Consider the following 21,420-nt stretch of genomic DNA (forward strand, 5'->3'; position numbering starts at 1 on the left):
GCCCTCGGGCAATGCCCGAGTTTCCAAAAGGTCAGTCCGCCCCTGATCCTGACATTTTAAGGCCTCAAGAATTAGCCTCAGTACATCAGGATTGATCAGTTTTCAAATATACTATATATAACATAGTTTCTAGACACTATAACTTTCACACAAACCAAATATACACTTTTTGGGATTTTTCCCCAAAGACTTTTTTGTTTATATTGCAAAAAATAAAAAACTCAGAGGTAATCAAATACCATACCATACCAGATAAAAATATATTTTGCATACCGTATTGCATGATAACGCAATTACCAGTTAAAGTAGCGCAGTGCTGAATATCTAAAAATGCCCTGGATTTTTTGGGGATAAAACCTTCTGAAGGTCACCAGAACAACAAATAGGTAAATTCTTTTCAAAAGGACAAGACAGTAAAACCCACTTGATCCAAAACCAAAAACTGTGTTTGGGTTGGAGTTGGTCCAAAAAAAAGAAACCAGAAATTAGATTATAAACCTGGAGTTATACTTTCAGTAATTAGTATGACAAAACTTTTTACTTAAGAAGCCCCACTGAGGGCCACTGACATAAATTACAGCAATGCCTGTGCTATTTGTTCTAATTGAGGAGATGTCTCACACAAAGGCAAGATATGCTTCTTTGCAAGCTGTTTTTGTTTTTTTGTTTTTTTACTTTTGTTGGGATTTTTTCATATCAATAAGCAGCTGGTAATATAAATCATTTATTTCTTGATTTCTTGGGGGCATCCTGCTAGCTATAGGGCCCCAGGTATCCGTTTGCTGCTAGTGCCATGAATTGTAACTGGTAACTGTCAGTGATGCTACTGTTTTCATCGACTTTTACGAATAAAACTCCTAAGAATACTTTATAATGACAGGTACAGTATAGAACATGTCAAGTGTAAATGTGACTGCAATTTATTTATTGGAGGGTTCTGCAATACTTTTCTTCGAATGCAGCATTTGCCCCTGATACATCACATGGTTTGGGTGGCTAAAAACCTTTCTTTATACATTTCCTTGAAGAGCTGCATGTTTATTAGGCAGTTGTGTCAACTTATCACTGATTGTTTGGCATTTTACCTGGCTCTGTGATTTTCAAAGTGTTTTGTAAATAAAAGAGGCCAATAGCTTCTCTATATATACTACAGACAATGACAGCACTGGAACATATTCAATATTGAATATGGAAAATGTAATTCATGAATATTTTGATCAAACAGCTTTGCCAGAATTTACACAGAATTTTCTTAACAAACAAAGTGCCTTAAGCATTTCTACACAAAAAGATAAAAAAAAGAGTGGTACCCTTTTAGCTCCAGGTTTAACTGTACTGCACATTTCACCAATAGACCTTAGAAACGCACTTAGTTATACACAAGTGAAGAAAAGGCCTTCATGTCTGTGCCAATTGCTGTCCAACTTTGTTAATCAACATGGACATAAAGTCTATTTCCAAAATAAGATGAAAAACACTTTGCTTGATAATTTCCCATTTTCATGAGTAGATACTCACCCCTGGCCTCTACAAAAGACTCTATATCACGTTCATTTTCTAATTTTTTTTTTTCTTGTCTTGGTTACAATCATTTGAAAGATCTCTATTCACACCACCTAGTTCCTATGCCAATCCAAAATTTAACCTAGAAGTCCATACCCATCAATCTGTAAGCTGGCATCGTTGTAAGTGCACATCCCTCTCCTTTCTTTTTTCTTTTTCTCTAATTTTCATCTTTTATTTTCCTCTGGGCACTCGTTTCTCTCTCATCCCCACCACCACCAACTCCTCTGCATTACAGGGCTGCAAATAGATATTAGGTTGCATTCACACCTTGTCAACTGTGAGAACCCCAGTGGTAGTTCCTGCAATTATCTGCAAGAGGGCAGCTCCATTTAAAGCAATAGTAAGCTACTGGCTCTCACAGCTACTCCTGCCCACTCACATGTAATCACTCATTCAGCAATCACATGTGAGTGATTGGCCCTGGACACAGACTGCATGTGTCCAAGGCCAATCACTCATAAGTGATCACTGCTTGAGTGATTACTTATAAGTGAATGCAATTAGCTCTGAGAGCTGACAGTTTCCCCATTGCTTTTTTCAATAGGGCTGCCTGCTCACAGCTAGCTCTCTGGGGTTCTTGTAGCTGATCGCAGACAAGGTGCATTCAAAACTGTGAATGCATCTTTAATTAGAAGTAAAAGCTCCAAGTTGTATGTAAACAACCACTGCTAACAGTAAAAAATGTTATCATATGTTCATGGGTATGCTCTGTATTGATAGTTTATTTGTAAAAATAAAATGATAACAAAAAACAAATTCTACATTTTGTGAAAAGAATACACCTTTTTGAATTTTAATGCACAAAAACACAACATATTGCCAAATTGCTTGATAAAATATAACATATGATGTTATGCTGACTAAATAGATACCAAACATGACATGCTTTAAAATTGCTCACGTCCATACAACGGCAACAAACTACATGAATTTTTAATATCGATAGGCGAAGCTTTAAAAGCTTTTACAGGTCACCACTTTATATTTATAAGTTCTAGAATTACTGCCCTCAATCTGACATTCACGGTGATACTTCACATGCATGGTGCAATCTCTGTTTACATACCGACACGGGGCCAATGCTTGCGTTTGCCTTTGCGCGTGAGGACAGGAAAGGGGGGGGGGCACAGGGTTTTTTTTTTTACACTGTCCCTTTCCTTTTGTTTTTTTACTTCACTTTTATTGTTATCACATGGAATATAAATATCCCGTGTGATAGCAATGGCCAGTGACAGGTACTCTTTTCTGAGAAATCTTTTAGACTCTAGATCTTTTCTCTGCCCTTAAAGCATCTGATCGCACCAAGATCGGTGTGATCAGATGCTTTCCCAATTTAAAAATGGCACTGTTAATATCCAGCATAATGGAAATAATGAAATGCTCATAGCTTCTGGTTTCTTAGACCATAGAGATGATTGGAGCCATTCTGGGCTCCAATCAGCACTATGGTCAGTCAGCCGAACTGCCGATGCATTCTCGGGTTCCCTGGTGGGACAGGAGAGACCAAGAAAACCATGCAGGGCAACGGGATGGGGGATGTCCCTTCTTGCTGCTTGTAAATACGATCCAGCAGATAATTAGCCACTAGGATTGCCTTTACATGAAAGGTGACCGCCATATGAAAAAAACAATACCAGGATGACTACTCAAAGCCCAGCGACATACTAGTGCATTGCTAGTCCTTGTAGGGCATATATGTAGCAGCAGAGAACATGGGCATATGATGAATCGGGTCTGTGGGCCAATATGACTGCAATTAATTCCTTTTTGTAATGCCCATATTGAGGGTTAGGCACAAAAAGTTTTAAATTCAGAAACCGTGATAGGTTTCCATGCGGATTGTCTGTCAAGAGCTGAATTTGGGTGGGTGGTGATCTATTGCTGTGCATATAAATTTCTTTGGCCCACAATCAATTGATACAAATCTTCCATGAAAAACAGCAGAGGGGCTAAATGCTAGTTCTGGTAGCGAATGGGACTGTCCTGCTAACACTGCATTTTTGGGAACATTATACTAAGGAGGCACTAGTATAGTTCTGTTCATGATCAATATATTGATCCATACAAACACTATACTAGTAATGGCGGTGATCAACGACCTATAGCGTGAGTGCGATAGTGTGCGGGCAATCTAATGCTAGCTGACCTTGGCTGGGAGGGGTGCTAACTGACCCTGCCACTATCTGATGTTGCTAGTGGCAGTAATACAGCGATCAGAGAAAAATTCTACAAACTGACACTACTAGTGGCGATAGCTGGGTGATCAAAGGGTTAACAGGGGCGATCAAAGTGTTAAGCTAACATGTGTGTGTGTGGGTGTGTGTGTGTGTGTGTAAAATGTAGTGCTTTCGACAAGGGGGGGCGCTGGCACATACACACCTGTAAATGAAAAGAGATGTAAAGGTATGTTGCTTTGCCCAGAGCCATTGCTCGCATGCAGGTGGTTGGTAAGTGGTTACAAAAAAAAAAAAAAAACTTTTTTTTTATTCTAAATACAGTACTTTATTTTTTCACTTTTTTATTAGTTTTTTTTTTATACTTTTAAATACTTTTATCACAGTAGTAAAATGTTACAATAGTAACATTGTACTTCTCTGGGGGGGGATGGGGGAGTGATCAGAAGCTTACAGGAAAAAAAACCAGGTGAAGATACAGCAATAATAGGGAAAGGCAGCTAAGACAGTAGGGTACAGAAAGCACATTAATATAACTGTAGTCAATCTTTAATATGCTCTATACTAACCATTCAGAGTTCATCTCAGTGTTATTACCTTTTTACATGCTACTGTATACAAGTGCATTTTGCAGTCGATATGTGTTTATTTTAAAAGGTAATTCTCCTCTTGAGTACTATGTAAATGAACACAGTATTAAGGATAAAGCTCATTTTATCCTCTCGTGAGTCGTAGGTATAATATGCCTTAGCCTTTTATTAATATAATGTGTTCCATAAATGAGCATTAAGAGAAAAGATAACATTCATTAACCAGTTTTATAGCACTTTATTGCTCAGATGACTTGATGCACTTAATATAAACATGTACTCCAGTAAGAAGGAGGGAAGGATACAATAATACCACAAATGTAGTATAAAATAATAACCTGGGCATGACATCTTGGTAAGTGACCTAATTTTGTTTACCTAACTATTTATGCATTTTACCATGTGCAAGTAAAGCTAGCCATAGATGGTTTGATTTTGAATTTCAGCAGGGATCAGCTAAGATTCGAACCATCTATGGGCAGGCTGATTGTACCCAATTTGATTGTTGCATGACTTGGAGACAACCAGTCTGTCAAATTTTTCATAATTTATTGATTATTATTAGTGATTATTGCTATAGCATTTTTACTACCGTGATAGGTTGCTACCTGTGCAATAAGTCCATTGTGAAATTTCCTCGCTACTAAATATTCCGTGGTCAACTGTTAGTGGTAATATAACAAAGTGCTAGCAATTATGAACAACAACAACTCAGCCATGAAGTGGTAGGTCACGTAAAATGACAGATCGAGTTCAGCGCATGCTGAAGCGCACAGTGTACAGAAGTTGCCAAACGTCTGCAGAGCCAACAGCTAAAGACCTATAAACTTTGTGTGGCCTTCAGATTAGCACAACAACAGTTAGTACAGAGTTTCATGGAATGGGTTTCCATGGCTGAGCAGCTGTATCCAGGCCTTACATCACCAAGTGCAATGCCAAGTGTCAGATGCAGCGGTATAAAGAACGCCACCACTGGACTCTAGAACAGTGAAGACATGTTCTGTGGAGTGACAAATCACGCTTCTCTGTCTGGCAATCTGATGGACATGTGTGGGTTTGACGGTTGCCAGGAGAACGGTACTCGTCTGACTGCATTGTGCCAAGTGTAAAGTTTCGTGGAAGGGGGATTATGGTGTGGGGTTGTTTTTCAGACATTTTGGACAATTTCATGCTCCCAACTTTGTGGAAACAGTTTGGGGATGGCCCCTTCCTGTTCCAACATGACTGCGCACCAATGTACACAGCAAGGTCCATAAAGACATGAATCAGCAAGTTTGGGGTGAAGGAACTTGACTGGCCTGCACAGAGTCCCGACCTCAACCCAATAGAATACCTCTGGGATGAATTAGAGCAGAGACTGCGAGTCAGGTCTTCTTGACTGACATCAGTGCTTAACCTCACCAAATGCGATTCTGGAAGAATGGTCAAACATGCCCATTTACACACTCTTAAAGCTTGTGGACAGCCTTCGCAGAAAAGTTGAAGCTGTTATAGCTACAATGGGTGGGCCAACTCAACACTGAACCGTACGGACTAAGGCTGGGATATCATTAAAGTTCATGTGCGTGTAAAGGCAGGCCTCTCAATACTTTTGCCAATATATATATATATATACTGTATATATATATATATATATATATATATATACACACACTATATAATGTAACACTATAATGTACACTAATGTACCATATTCTTTAAGGCCACCAGCAGGTGCAGGCACCACTGAGTCCTTAAAAATCGATGGCAATGGCCCGATTCACATACGTGATATGGAGTACCCTCTTTACAGGGGCGGATTGACAACTCATGGGGCCCCCAGGCAATAGTGGATCATGGGGCCCCTGTGTCCTTGCCCAAGCTCATAAAAGCCTATGAAAAAAGTACCAGGGGCATCTCATGGGGTCCCCTACTGACCCCGGGCCCTCGGGCAGTGCCCGAGTTTCCAAATGGTCAGTCCGCCCCTGCCTCTTTAACAGCTTCCCTCCAGTACATCGTTGGATAGGAAGAGTGATATCTCGGTCATCGCTTCAGCTGCAGTGATGACCGAGTTATGTTTTTTTCAGATTCTGAAGCCAGAAAAAGTAATCCAAGTGGCTAAAGAGCCACTAGATTACTTTTATAGGAGGTGGAAGGGGTCCCCCCTCATGCTGCTGCCAATGCCACACATTTACTGGGCTCTCTCGAGCAATTGGGGAGCCAAGTAAAGATGTAACCGGCGGAATCTGGTTTTGGGCACACAGTGAGAGGAACTGATGTTGTTCTTCCCACTGTGTGAAGTCATGTTACCAGCCAGTGAAGCAGCCAATTAGACTGATATTTGTCTGATTGGCTGCACTGGAGTCCAGGGGAGCCCATAAAGAGGACCTGTCATGGCCCATGCTGTCACCAGGAATGCTGTTCATGTTCCTTGTTATAACAATAAAGCAGATAAAAAAAAGTGAAAGAGACAATGTAAAAAAAGTTTATTTAACTGCTTCAACAGCTGCAGCCATCAAACGGGTATCACTGTTTTTAGTCGGAAATGCTGAAAACTGCAAAAGCAATGCAAGTGGCTAAATAGCCGGTGGATTGCTTTTAAAGGTGGCAGAAGGGGACTCCCAGCACCTTCTGCTGCCTTCCCGGGTTCTCCCGTCCCACCTCCCACCTGACAATGCAGCCAGAAGTTCCGCCGACAGATCATAGAGATGATCGAGGACCAAAACATCCTTGATTGTCTCTATGGTCTAAGAAAGAGGAAGTGACAAGTATTTTGTCATTTCTGGTTTCAACTTTATGTTTATGGCCAATTACCAGCCAGTTCAGCTGCTTTGGAGGAGAGATCGGGGGTCTAATAGATCCCCGATCTCTCTAGAAAGAGGACCTGTCATGATCCATGCTATTACATAGGATGTTTCTCATTCCTTGTGATAGCAATAATGTTGACAAAAAAAATTGTAAAGAGACAGTGTCAAAAAATGTAAACAAAATAAATAATAAAATAACAAGAAAATCTGTGCCCTCCCTGCGCTTACATGTAAAGGCAAACACATACATAGGTTGTGCGTGCATATGTAAACGGTGTTCGCACCATACATGTGAGGTTTTGCCACAAACATTATGGCAAGTGCAATATGTCTAGCACCAGGCCTCCTGTGTAACTCTAAACTGGTAACCAGTAAAGGCTTTTAAAATGTCGCCTATAGAGATTTTTAAATAAGGTAAAAATCACCATTCCATGAGCATGTACAATTTTAAAGTGTGACATGTTAGGTATCTATTTACTTGGCATAGCATCATAATTTACATTGTATCAAACAATTGAGTATTATATTGTGTTTATGTGCATGCTTAAAAAATATAATGTTTGGGGGTTCTAAGTAGTAAATTATGTTTTTTACATGTAGGAGAGGGATGTCAGAATTGGCCCGGACTGGAACTAGGTAAAATCTGCACCAGGTCAAAAGGGAAATCTACAGGAAGCTTTTATTATGGAGCTGTCCACTGACTATCAACATTGAAGGGTTAATAAAGGAGGGGAGCACAGACCATCATAGAGCACCAGTAGGTAGAAGGTATAAATAAATAACAATATTGGCCACGGGCCACCAATGGTAACATGAATATTTATCAGGGTACCAAATGCCAGGTTTGACAGAAATGTCAAATGTATGTGTGCTCCTATTAAACTGAACGGGGGATTTGTAAATCAAAAACAACTAGAACCCAAAGTAAACCATCAGTGTGGCGATTAATTATTGACAGGACTCTGTATTTTTAAATAATATAACTCAACTGAGAATCACAGTTACTGTATCTTGGATGTATACCCTACTCTATTGACTATAAAATATATATCTATTTGTAAAATAAAGAGAATACTCACTCAATAATAATCTGGTATACAGCTTGGGTTAACTGATCCATTATCTTCCTCATCTGAACTGAAGATAAAACGGAAGCACTTTGGTCAGTCAGGCTGGTGAGTAATTGGGTTTTGGAATCTGGCATGAGATCTGTGTAAAGCACAGCAAACAGAGGGATTAATTTATCCTGCTTTGATTTAGCTAAATAGAATAGAAAGCCTTTATTGTCATTGTATTAAAAACGTACAATGAAATTTGAATGCCGTTCGCTGAAACAATGTTGTAAACACATACTGTAAACATGACATAATGCCCCACAATACCCCCCAACCCACACCCTAATAGATAAGATAAAATGAATACCCAAAAGAATGAACATAATAAAATATTAATTACCACTTTAAAATGTAACACTAGGTTATAACGCCATTTAATATTATCATAGGTGCACACTACTGTACCAAACCCAAACTATTAATTATTAAAAGACAAAAAAAACAAGGATATTCACTATTTGTTTGCATTTAGTGCATTTATATTACTTGGAAAGAAATCTCTACATCTGTTTTTAACCCTATTTTAATATTCCTATAGTACCTACCAAATGGCAAGAATTCAAATGCATATGGCCTGAATGCAAAGGATCTTTTTCAATACTTTTTGCTCTACGGAAAAAGGCAGAGCTGAATATATCATCTAAAAGAAGTTGATATCAAATAATGTTCTGTGCAGTGTTTATAGTTTTCTGAAGAACTCTCCTGCCAACCACTGAGCAATGGAATACCACACCAAAATACAGTACGCCAGTATGTTCTCAATAGTACAGCAGTATGAGGTCACTAGCAGTTTAGGTCAGCAGCACTTAAAGTGTAAGTAAAGTCCACTTTTTAAGTTGTACCTAAAGGTAAACCTATAACAAGGATTACCTGTAGGTACAGTGAATATCTCCTGAATGTGCACCATTTAGGAGATATTCACACAGCATGCAGCCGGTGATTGCAGCGGTGCATGCGCTCTGAAGAGATGGCACAGTGTGCCAGACCTTCAGAGCTCCATGCCACAGCTGAGGCCTCCTGCGCACATGCATGGGAATGACATCATCGTGGCTTCAGCTATTCATATTGCTGGAACCCGTAAACTCAGAAGGAAGACTGGGTGAAGATGGTGGCAGCGGAGCCATGACAGTGTGCCGCTGGAGGGCTCTGTGTACAGGTAAGTTTGTCATAATGTACTAGTATGTGGTGCATGCTAGTACATTATGACCTAAACCTGCAGGGGCCCATTATTTTGTAATTATGTTGGGTGGTTTACTATGCCTTTAAGAGGAAACACTTTTTTATAATTATGACAAATTTGCACCTATAACATTATTAATAAGATGACCAGATGCTATGGAGAATTTTCCAATGGCTGGTTGAGAATCTATTTAACTTGAATAAGGATCCATTCACACCATGCGTTGGGCTGAGTTGGGTAGCATTGCCCAGCACAGCCCCAAAGAATTAAGAAGGCACTTTGCTTTATGCCCTATTGTTTCTGTTCACAGTGTGTTTTTTTCTTTTGGTTTATCTCTTTGTAAGTAACAAGGTCACTTAATTTCTGACAAGATCATCAGGTATTTTCTGTACTTGTTGACAATGTTCTTAGTTTGAAAAATGAAAACCAATGCAACCGCATTATTTAAGGACCTTTTTTCCTTGGGTTTATTTGTTTTTTAAGTAATAACAATCATCAATTACTTTCTGTCTTGGTATCATACAGTAAAATAGTTTACAAAGAACCCTCTGACAACCTTGCTGTTAATCCTTTGCATATAAGGAGGCTGTTTGTTGTTAGAACATGTCACACTGGGCATCAACAACATGAAAGAGCTACAGTGGCTATTATTTTGAGAATGCAGAAACATTCTCCATGGTTGTGAAGTCTATTTGGCCTCATAGCCCAAGACTGTGTGACTAGTTTTGTACTGTCACGCTCCACTTTTTTAAGCCTTGCTGAAAACATGCCGAGACTGATGAATCATTAAAAGAAACTGCAATATTTATTATGGTAGCTTTTCATGACAATCACCTTCCTACTTTGCACATATAGTAATATAGAAATAATACTATCTCTGACTAACTGCCATTATTATAAATAAAAACCTATAAAAGCAATAAAAAGGGGACAACACCATTAATTTACTAAGTAATCCAATGAGCAGTATCTTTCTCCAGTAGTGCAATGGTCAATAGTATTATATTCAGTAATAATAAAATATTTTGTAAATTATAGGTGTGTAGCCTGTTATTTACAGTTTAAGGAAATCTAAATGAAGTAATTAAATAATTGCGAAGTTGCACAAATAAAGAGAGATGGAATGAGATGCTTGCAAGTTGATATCAGCAAAAAACAAACTAACTACAGTTTAGAAGCAAAGAAGCAGTAAAAAAGACTATGCTAAGCAACAGTTACATAATGTAAATCATTGTCCACCTGTTACAGTATATCATCAGTTACTTCTCAATCCAGTATCAAATAAGCAAAGTACAAAAGTGAAGAAATGAAATAATAGAGGGTCAAGCTGAAATACATATTGCAGTCCCTGAAGGACTAAAGGCTGCTCAACTGTATTTTATCCCCTTTCTGCCTAGCATATCAACACGTGAAACTGAAGTGGGTATTCTTCCATAGGGCTGCATATGTGCATACCTGTGTGTGTGCTAGGAGCATCGAGCACAGAGACCGAGCTCTCACAGACAGCTCTGGGTCTCATATTAATGATTGGGAACTGGGAGAAATGGATCTCAATCACATGAACTCTGTGAAAAAACTGTGATTGGCTATCACAGCGATCAGTTATTGTACAGCTCACTCCTGTTCACTTTCTCCTCTCAAATGGAGAAAATGATACATAGTAACTTTTTCTACTTGCTAAAGGAGACTACTGTAAACAAAAAAAAGTAGTGTAAAAAAAATAAATAAAGATAAAATAGCTAGATTAGTGTTTGATCTAGGTCGGTGTCAGGGTCTGAGTTAGGGTCAAAGATCATGGTTAACGTATTTAGGTAATATTAAAAAACAAAGCCTTTTTATTTACTATTAGTGTTACTATTTAGAATAATAAAAAAAAATTCCATTACCATTTACCACCAAATGAAGGCCCTGTTTAAGTAGCTACTTTTATTTACACAGATTTACTAACCCATGCCAATGTTGCAAAACTGGTTTCAGATAACTAAAATTGGCCTTTATCTGGAGTATAAAAGTAATGGTAATATGCTAGGAGCAAGCTGGAAATGGTCTGTATGTTTTGATTGCCATTTGAAATTAATATGTACCCCACATGTGCTGTCTCTATTTGTCTTTCATGAAAAAAGAAAACCATTGACAGCCTGCTTCTAAAACATGCTAAAACAGATGTTCTTTACATTTTTGCAAGTGTTAATAAGTGGAAGCTCAAGATTAGTCCTATGAAAGCAGATTTCTCTCTGCATGTACTCCTAATTGTAATATTCTATATACAGTTTGCTCTGCATGTTATCCCACTGGATGTGATCTGACTGTGTGTACTCTGCCTGTATATTCCCTTTTAAGGGTTAATCTGACTGGGTGTCCTTTCTGTACATGTTCTCAAATTATATCTGCTATGAATGTATATGCTATAAATGTGAGTGATCTGTCTGTGTGTACTCCAAAACTAATGCTTGCTTTATTAAAATACATAATGCCAACCTATTCCACAGTGTCGGAGTGAAATCTAAATTTGAATTTACGTTATAATTCCCCAATAAATGTCTAAGCACAAAAAATAAATAAAAGTTTAACTGGCTAAGCATAAAATACACTACTTTAGCAAAGCCTTGTGGTTGTCTACACATCTCTTTATAATGTTCTGTTATTTAACTCTGTGCATTCACAACTTGGGAGGTAATAGGATAAATTAACGCATAACTAAAAGCAGCATTAAACTCAAATGTATTATATTGCAGCTTACCAATTCTTAGATGTGATTAAATGCATTTGTTTCCTTTTTTAGGCTTTCTTTCTTCCATTTACATCCGGTGATTCAGCCATAATGTCTGCTGTTTTTCAGAAGCTCAAGCTCTCTAACAGAATGTATCAATTTACATGAATGAAACAATCCATTTACCACCAACAGGGTGCTTACAATGATCAGCTTTCATTTATGTAAAACCTTTATCCCAAAAGGAAAAAAACTGTTTACTGTAACTGCTTATAAAGTATTATCTTGAGTTTGGCTTCAATTTGTTATTGTATTAAAATATGCTAATACATTTAACATTCCCATCCCCCCAAACTGAAAAATTCTGCTGTCTGCTGTGCCCTGTGTTCATTCCACCAGAGTTATGTCTCACCAATATAGGAGGGGGTTTGCTCGCCAGATCACCAGCTGAAAACAGAGGGAAAATAATCCATAAAAGGAAAATGGATTCAGCCACCACATCTAATGATTAGTAAGTTATAACATATTACAGGTATATTTTTGGTTTTGGGTTTAATACTGCTTTACGTATCAGCAGACTTAAAAAATAAGACAGACAGATTTTATTTTACAGAAGAGACATGCAATGTATTTTCTGCAATAAAATAAACCTACCTGCATGCTCACAATCTTCTTCAGAATGTACACTGAGCTCAATTTACATTCTGGCACAGATCCTGTGCACTGGGATGACCTAACTCCTGCACGTGCACAGGAGTGATGTCATCCTCCCAGATGACAAAAGCCAATGAATATGGTGGCAGCCCATTACCCAGAAGAAGCAGGGTAAAAGATGCCATTGCTGGTAAGGGACATCAAATCATTGAAAGAAAGGTAAGTATTGTGGACTTTAGTTTTGCTTTAACTTTGTCCAGTAAACCTTAGTTCACTTTAAATACCCAACCATGTGCAGAGGGGTTAAATTAATTTTCAGTTCAAATTACTTGATGATTGAAATGAACACATTTTTTGGACTAGTTGAATTTTTTACTGCTATAATAAACCAACCCACGTGCCTGAGGTCGGACAGTTGACAGGGCAGTACCAGTTAGGCTCCAGGCGGCCTCTGATTCCCGGCACTTAAGCTGAAGTGACAGAAGACTCAAACAAAGAGTATAAAGCTAAACAGAGGTCAGATATTCATTTTCAATGAGTAAATGCTGCAATATTGCAATAATGTAGTTCTGAATATCCAGATTCTTGCAGGGCAGAATATTAAAATTCAGCAAGCTATGTTTGCATAAATTAACATAACTAAGAGCAGACATTTTCATTTATTCAAATGTTAATAACAATGCAAATCAAAATATTCAGTATACTGCTTTGCCATCACTTAAGTGGCTTGTAATGTTATTTAGCTTTACAGTGATATAGGCAACTTTTCATGGAAATTACTTTGCAGTCTTCATTTCATTTAGCTAATTTATGACTGTATCCTGTTCAACAATTGCCAATCACAAGCCGTATGTGAGTGTTTCACATACAGACATTTTTCTAAGCTCTCCACTAAGCATTATTAGTAGTTCTGCAGCACACCCTGAAGTTTGCTAGCGGCTTCACTTTTCAGATAACTTCTCAATGATTACACAATTACGGTCAAATTTCTTTTACCTTCCCCTTACATTATTGCCTGAAAGGAGCAATAAAAGTAGAAATCACTCCTCGGTCCTTCGTGGTACACTGAGTCTCATCAAGAAAACTCTGGGTACTTTAATCAACTGTACTCCTTGTTATATAGTTCATCCATTCATGTGCAAGTTATGCATTTACTACTCCAAAGTGTTTTATTTTTCTGAAGAAAATGATTCTAGCTTATGTGTTTACTTTTCAGAGCTCATTATAGGAATCTGGTGCATGAACAAAAATAGGACATTTTCAAATAAGAAAGTGTTTCATGTGCCTAGGAATGTTTTACATATAAAATCACCAAAATAATGTACACAACACTTTAAAATAACACAATTCATTATATGTACATAAAACGCTTTCTCTATAATAAGTTGACCTATTAATTAAAGTGCATTCAACAAAAATGTAATATATTAAAGTTTTCCAGTCCTTAGCTGAGGTTGCTCTATTACTTTTCTTTTCACGCTTTCAGTTTTCTTTTTTTTATTTTCATTTAGTAATCCTATTAATAACACACTTTCTGCCCCTGGGTGACTACACTTACTCAGTGTATCTGTTCTGATGTCATTTATTCGCCTCTCCACCTCAGCCAGTCAGATGAAGCCTTGCCCTCATTCATGAAATACAAGGCTTCCTGTGAGCCTGTGAGCCTTTTCTTTTGGGACTTCCTGTCCCGCTGATGCTAAATACAAGTTATACAATGCACACAGCTACTGCATGTGTTAGTGAAGGAATTCATTTATTTGGACACGCTTGGTCCAAAAGAACTATTTAACCCCTTGATGCTGAGTGCACACAAATATGCGGCCTCTTGGAGTCTGGGCCTTGACGCCGAGCGGCCGCATATTTGCGTGCAATTAGAAAATACGTGTGCTGAGAGCGCGCGCCCTGCGCGCTCCCAGCACATGTGTTTGTGACTCACAGAAAGGTCCCAATCTCCCCTTTTGATCGGAACCTTTTCCGATCATGTGACCGCCGTGACGGTGAATCACGGTGTCACATGACCCTAAAACCCCGCCTGCCTCCCAGCTTCCGAAACTCTTAAAGGGCCGGGAGGCATCGGCGCTAAGAGGTTAAAGGTCACTAAAACCTGGAGTTAGGCTTTAAAGGGAACTGCCATCAAGGGAGTAAATGTTCTGCCATCCCTTACCCCATTTTGAAAAATCTAGTTACTTAGCTGTCACAATAATCCTAGTAAGTAGCTAAAGTCAGATTTCTCAAACTGCATAGATAGGATAGGACAGAGATTCACTATGTAGTAAAGTTGGAGGACTGGTATGATAGCCTAGTAAATTGTATTTTCAGAAGGGGGCCAGCAGTGGAAGCCAGTGTATTTCATTCATTGCAGGTTTCATTTATGGGACTAATGTTACTACCTTTAGTTATAGAATAACTGTACAACCTATGGAAAATGTTTAACCAAGGCCTGTGTTTAGGAAAACCTTTATAGATTCCTATATATTGTAAACACCAACTACGACTTACCAATATAAATGTTTGTAGTGATTGGTGATCCAGGTAATATCACAGATAATATCACAAGATATGAAGTGTCATATAATTTTCTGCAACTTTTATGTTATTTTTTTATAAAAATTTAAAATAACTGCAACTATGTTCACGTCAAGCAGACATATATTGCTTATCTTGATAAATCATTACTATGACTTAACCTTTAACAATGTTTTTGACCTTTAGTATTGTCATGTACCAAAAAGCTGCATTTATTTCAATATTCCTGTGCAAAATTCCAAAAATATATACTACCATATATTTGTATGTTGAGTCTATGAGAAACTATTTTATTATTTAATTATTATTTGTATCTAAAAAAAAGTTTTTAAAAACTGTCCAAGACAATGTTACGAAGGGATGAGCGAACATTATAGTTAACCATACACTATGACTTACTTACCAATATAAATGTTTGTAGTGATTGGTGATCCAGGTAATATCACATGAGATCCAGATAAATTCCCAAGATATGAAGTGTCATAAAATTTTCTGCAACTTTTATGTTATTTTTTTATACAAATTTAAAATGATATACAACTATGTTCACTTCAAGCAGAAATATGTTGTTTATCTTGATAAGTCATTACTATGACTTAACCTTTAACAATGTTAAATAAAAGATGCTTTTAATTCAATATTCCTGTGCAAAATTCCAAAAATATATACTACCATATATTTGTATGTTGAGTCTATGAGAAACTATTTTATTATTTCATTATTATTGTATCTAAAAAAAATGTTTTTAAAAAACAACTGAGACAATGTTATAAAGAGATGAGCAAACATTACAGTTGACCATACACTATGTAGTATGATTGTACAATCTCCTTTAGATCTATCATTATTATATAGTGCAAGGGCCTGTCTGAGGTTATATAAATTTAATTATTGTTTAGGTTTGTTCCCATGCACCATTTTGGTAAATCTAAAGGAGAAACTGGAAAGCATGCAGGCAGTCCAGAAAGTTGTAGAAAGAGATGGCCAGCAGAGAAGGCAGAACTCACAACATTAAGATTAAATTGGACTGTTAAATACAACTAAAGTTTGGATTGCTGTTACAATGGTCATGCTATAACATGAAAGTGTATTCAGAGGCTATAGAATGCTTTTAAAATAGGTCTCAGCACCTTGCTTCCCATTGCACCTTCTCTGTGTTTACATTGAAGAGTAGAAGACTTGAGGGTTATCAAGTCACTGCTGGGAGAGGGGTAGAGTGAGCTCGGCAGGACTAAGGAAGCATTTAATTAATGTGTAAGCAGCAACTCAGTCTGGGAGTATTGTGAGTCCAGGCTGCATGACACATTTCAGTAGAAGTGTGTTGGGAGACACTGACATCATTCAACCTGAAGAACAAGCAGCTCTGGACCTTGCAGGCTTACAGGTTAAGAGCCACAGATAAGTTCTGATATTCTCCTATTTTATCCCATTTGGTCTGTTAAATATACCATTGAAAAGTGTTTTGTTAAATCTCTTCAATAACTGCAAAAAAAAACCATCATCAGAAATTCAGAACTGTCATTTGTACACTCCCTGGGTTATTTCAAGGAAAGTAATTGACCTCCCTCTTATCTTGGAACTACAGAATGATTAGCCTTTAAGTTGGGGATAGGGAAGAGTGTAGGGTATCTGTACGTTCTCAAACATTCTCAAATGTTGAGTGTTTTCAGCCCATAACAGAACATAGGGCCAGAGTGTGTTTCTTGTAGATCAACAGGTGTTTTTTTCTGTATTTGCAGACATGTGCTGCATGTGTTTTGTTTTAATTTTTGCCCTGATACAGCCAAAGGCACTGTTTTAGGGGTTAGGTTACCTCCAGGTAAAAGAGAGTTAAGAGAGGTGGTAAATCGTAACAGACGCTTTAGAATTTAGTGCTAGATAGGTGAGAATTACCATTTTTAATTGTTGTAAGCAACAAGAGACTTCTGTTGAAAACAACCTAGAACTAATGTCCAAAGTAGAGGGCAGGGAAGATAATAGACTAGAAAAGCTAGAAACTAGAAATTTAATCATAATCCAGAACAATAGTTCTGCATGTGTAATGAGTTTTATTAGAAAATTTGATTGTAATAGTTCTTGTTTTGTTTTTTCAATTAAAGCATGGTTAAATTGTTGCAGCCATAATATAAATTGCTACAAAATCAAAGTAGACAATTTATTTTATCTGTTAGTTTTGAAATGGTCAAGTAAGAGCAGGACAACCTGTGTGACCACAATGAGATGCAAGGATGAGAAGGAGCAGTCTTATGAACTCCCCTGATTAGTCTACTTGATGTTCCCACTGTGCACTACTGAATGCATTTAACACTGCAGAATGCACATTTACCACTATTTAAAGCCACTTTGCGAACATTTCCAGGCAGTGAGTGATAATAACTGGGTTACAAATAGAGAGGATGAATCGCCCTAGCAGGAACACAAACAGCAAAAAAAACTTGTGAAGGCTTCTAAACCCTCATCACCGTATCAAAAACCAAAAAAAGGAAGTTTTTTTTTAATACACTTTCATAATTTATAGTATCAAAATATAAATACTAAGGACCTTCATGATTCTTGAGTTCATGTTTTGCTTTGAGTTACTTTTAGCCATGTACCTATTAAAAGTATACAGAATCTAGCAAGATAAAGAGTGCAATTAAAATTCAGGAAAGAAAAGTAATTCACAATATATAAATTAATTCCTAAATCGCTATGTGTTAAAACATTACTGTCACGCTATTTCCATATTTCCAGAGTAGGAACTCTAAAGCAAGTACTACTTAAAGTCAATGGAATATTCTGTATTTCTTCCTCTCGCCATATATACCATATAAGCAATTTGTGACCCTCTTAAATATCTCTCTGTTGGGTCAAGCTGACATTTAAGAGCGTAACAAATTTATTTTATACAATGCAAGCTGCAGAACAAGAAACTAAGATTTTTACTGTTCTTGTGGCATGAGTTGTGCATTTCTTATCCCACTGAGAGATATGTAACTATATCTATGGCTTTATTCCCCGAGCACAGGGAGTAATTGTGGCTGGAGTGGAAGTAGAGATTCATAATAACCTCTCCTACAATAGAACAGCTCTGTTTCTGTTTAAATGTTTTACTACTGAAGTGAAGGTATTATGAAAGAATTGTATAAAAATAATGTGCTATGAACAGTGTTCAGTAAGGACTTTGAAAAATAAATAAATAAAAGAACAGCTACCTTAAAATGCAAGGATGCAAGAGTCAAATAATGTTGCATTTAAATATATATATATATATATATATATATATATATACACCCTGCTTAAAAAAAATGTAAGGAACACTTTTACAACTAAGTCAATTAAATTCCTGGGATATTGATCTGGTCAGTTAAGTAGCAGAGGGGGTTGTTAATCAGTTTCAGCTGCGTTAGTGTTAATGAAATTAACAACAGGTGCACTAGATGGGCAACAATGAGACTAACCCCAAAACAGGAATGATTATGCTGCCTGTAACATCGTTCAGCATGACCATTTTGGTAGTGGGTCAGTGATGGTCTGGGCAGGCATATCCATGGAGGAATGCACAGACCTACTACAGGCTAGACAATGGCACCCTGACTACCATTAGGTAGCGGGATGAAATCCTTGGACCCATTGTCAGTCCCTACTCTGGTGCAGTGGTTCCTGGGTTCCTCCTGGTACACAACAATGCCCGGCCTCATGTGGCGAGAATATGCAGGCAGTTCCTGAAGGATGAAGGAACTGATACCATTGAATGGCCCCCATGCTCACCTGACCTAAATCGAATAGAACACCTCTGCGATATCATGTTTCGGTCCATCCAACAACGCCAGGTTGCACCTCAGACTGTCCAGGAGGTCAGTAATGCCCTGGCCCAGATCTGGAAGGAAATACCCCAGGACAACAGTGTGTATATACTCTCTCTCTCTCTCTCTCTCTCTCTCTCTCTCTCTCTCTCTCTCTCTCTCTCTCTCTCTCTCTCTCTCTCTCTCTCTCTCTCTCTATATATATATATATATATATATATACACACACTGGGTCAGCACAGTGGCTAAATGGTTAGCACTTCTGCCTGACAGTACTAGGGTCGTTGGTTTGAATCCCAACCACGGCACCACCTACCTGGAATTTGCATGTTCTCCCTGTGCCTGCGTGGGTTTCCTCCGGGTACTTCCTCCCACACTCCAAAGACATGCTGGTAGGTGAATTGGCTCCTGTCTAAATTGTCCCTAGTATGTGTATGTATGAATGTGAGTTAGGGACCTTAGATTGTACACCCCTTGAGGGTTAGGGACTGATGTGAATGTACAATATATATGTAAAGCGCTGCGTAAATTGATGGCGCTAAATAAGTACCTGAAATAAATAAATATACACTTAATGGTAAATCCATTAAGGAATGATTCACCACCTGTGAACATTTGGTGAATGTCACATGCATTGCTTTAGCAATATACCCTTTAGTGTCCTCACTCAACTCTAAATTTCATCAATAATAAATGTCATTTATTTATTTTATTTATTTATTTCAGGTACTTAAATAGCGCCGTCAATTTACTCTACAGTTTACATATATATTGTACATTCAAATCAGTCCCTAACCCTCAAGGGGTGTACAATCTAAGGTCCATAGGTTACATTCATACATACATATTGTTTATTATTGTTTATCAAAGTCATGTTGCATTACTCATCAACACACACTGGACATACTCGCAACTAAAACAGTACCAGAAAGTAGCTACAATTGAATAGTCTATGAAATGGTTACATGGTCCTGCAATAAATCTACAACAACAAAAGCAAGAGACATAAGCAATTGGTATCCAGAAAGATCACATTTTTATTTTTATAGACGTAAGCAAATATCCTTTCTGTCCTCTGTTTTTTTTGCAATGAATTAAACAGAAATTTAAACCAGTACCTAATCCATACTTCCTCCCTTTCTAAACTGACCACATTTAGACAGATTACACACCACCCTTTTCTGAACACAAAAGTAGGTAACGGCCTCTGAAATCTAGAATCTGGTTCAAGCTAAACAGTATTTCAGAACAAGGTTTGTACATTAGATTTTGTCATTACCTCAGTGCACCACAGTTTAAAAATATACATTTTATATTTCAATTTGGTTTTACTGATTTTAATGAATTTACATTTTATCTTATTGTGCAATAATGTGCTGTGCAGAGTTTGTTGTGAGGTCTTTATCATGTGAGCTATTATTCTGAGTCTGAAGTACATTTATAATGACATTTTTATGCATATGATTCAAATTTCCATGCCTCAATATCACTAATTATGCTTATCCTGATGAACATCCAATTAGGAACTACTGCATCGCGAAAGGCAGTCACCATAATTTTTTCACCATATCATATAACAATGTGTTAAATTTAAACTATAACTTTGCAGTACCTCCGCATTGCTGGCATGTATGTACATAGAACAGGATGTGGTATATACTTGATGTAACAAATGCTTGGATGACTTGGCCTTTATTTGCCATCTCTTTGTTTTAGTTTACTGTGAACTAACATAATGCATCATGTTTGAGGAAAAAACACTTAAAATACTCATTATCATAATATCATTGTCCAACCCTGTAGGTACATACACTGATGCTATAATCCTAGAGTGAACCCTTTGATTATAGCATCAGGGGAGAGGAAAGAGCACTCTGACAATGGCTAGTAAAGCCTGGAGCTCATCCCCAGAAAAAGATTGTGTGCTACCAAAAAATACCACCATCTTTATACATACTGCTGGTCTTTGATGTTGGATTGGGAAAACAGACAGCTTTGTTGGCAATGCTGCCACTCACAGAATTACTTGTACTTTTTTAAGGAATACAATGCATTTTCTGATTAGACAAGGTGAGGCAGCAAGTTCGAGCAAGTGTTGAGCAATCAAACCATTGTGGTCAGAATGCAAAGGGGTAAGCCACTTTCACAGGACACAGAAGATCATGACTATCACTGTAGGAGCTCTGACTGTTATAGTGATTGTCATCCTCTCTAGTGGCCCATCAGGTATGAAATATTTACATTGGTCTAAGCTGGAGCAGTGTAAGCTTGCAATAAAGATCATACCGTGAGTTCAGTTTTAAGGCAGATAATTAATTCTGAATGTGCTGTTAA

The 21,420-nt window shown here is 37.6% G+C and overlaps 1 protein-coding gene across 1 annotated transcript in view; it reads right to left on the bottom strand.

The window, feature by feature from the left end:
• The window catches only part of LOC149443674 (uncharacterized), a 627,829-nt gene that overhangs the window by 186,063 nt on the left and 420,346 nt on the right, over positions 1–21,420 (bottom strand). The window contains 1 exon segment of the mRNA XM_089655378.1: positions 8,196–8,325. Coding sequence (XP_089511504.1) covers positions 8,196–8,325 — 130 coding nt within the window.

The sequence above is a fragment of the Staurois parvus genome, unplaced genomic scaffold (assembly GCF_062004578.1).
Source record: "Staurois parvus isolate SC_StPar_1 unplaced genomic scaffold, SC_StPar_1.0 ptg000839l, whole genome shotgun sequence".
Taxonomy (NCBI): Eukaryota; Metazoa; Chordata; class Amphibia; order Anura; family Ranidae; genus Staurois; species Staurois parvus.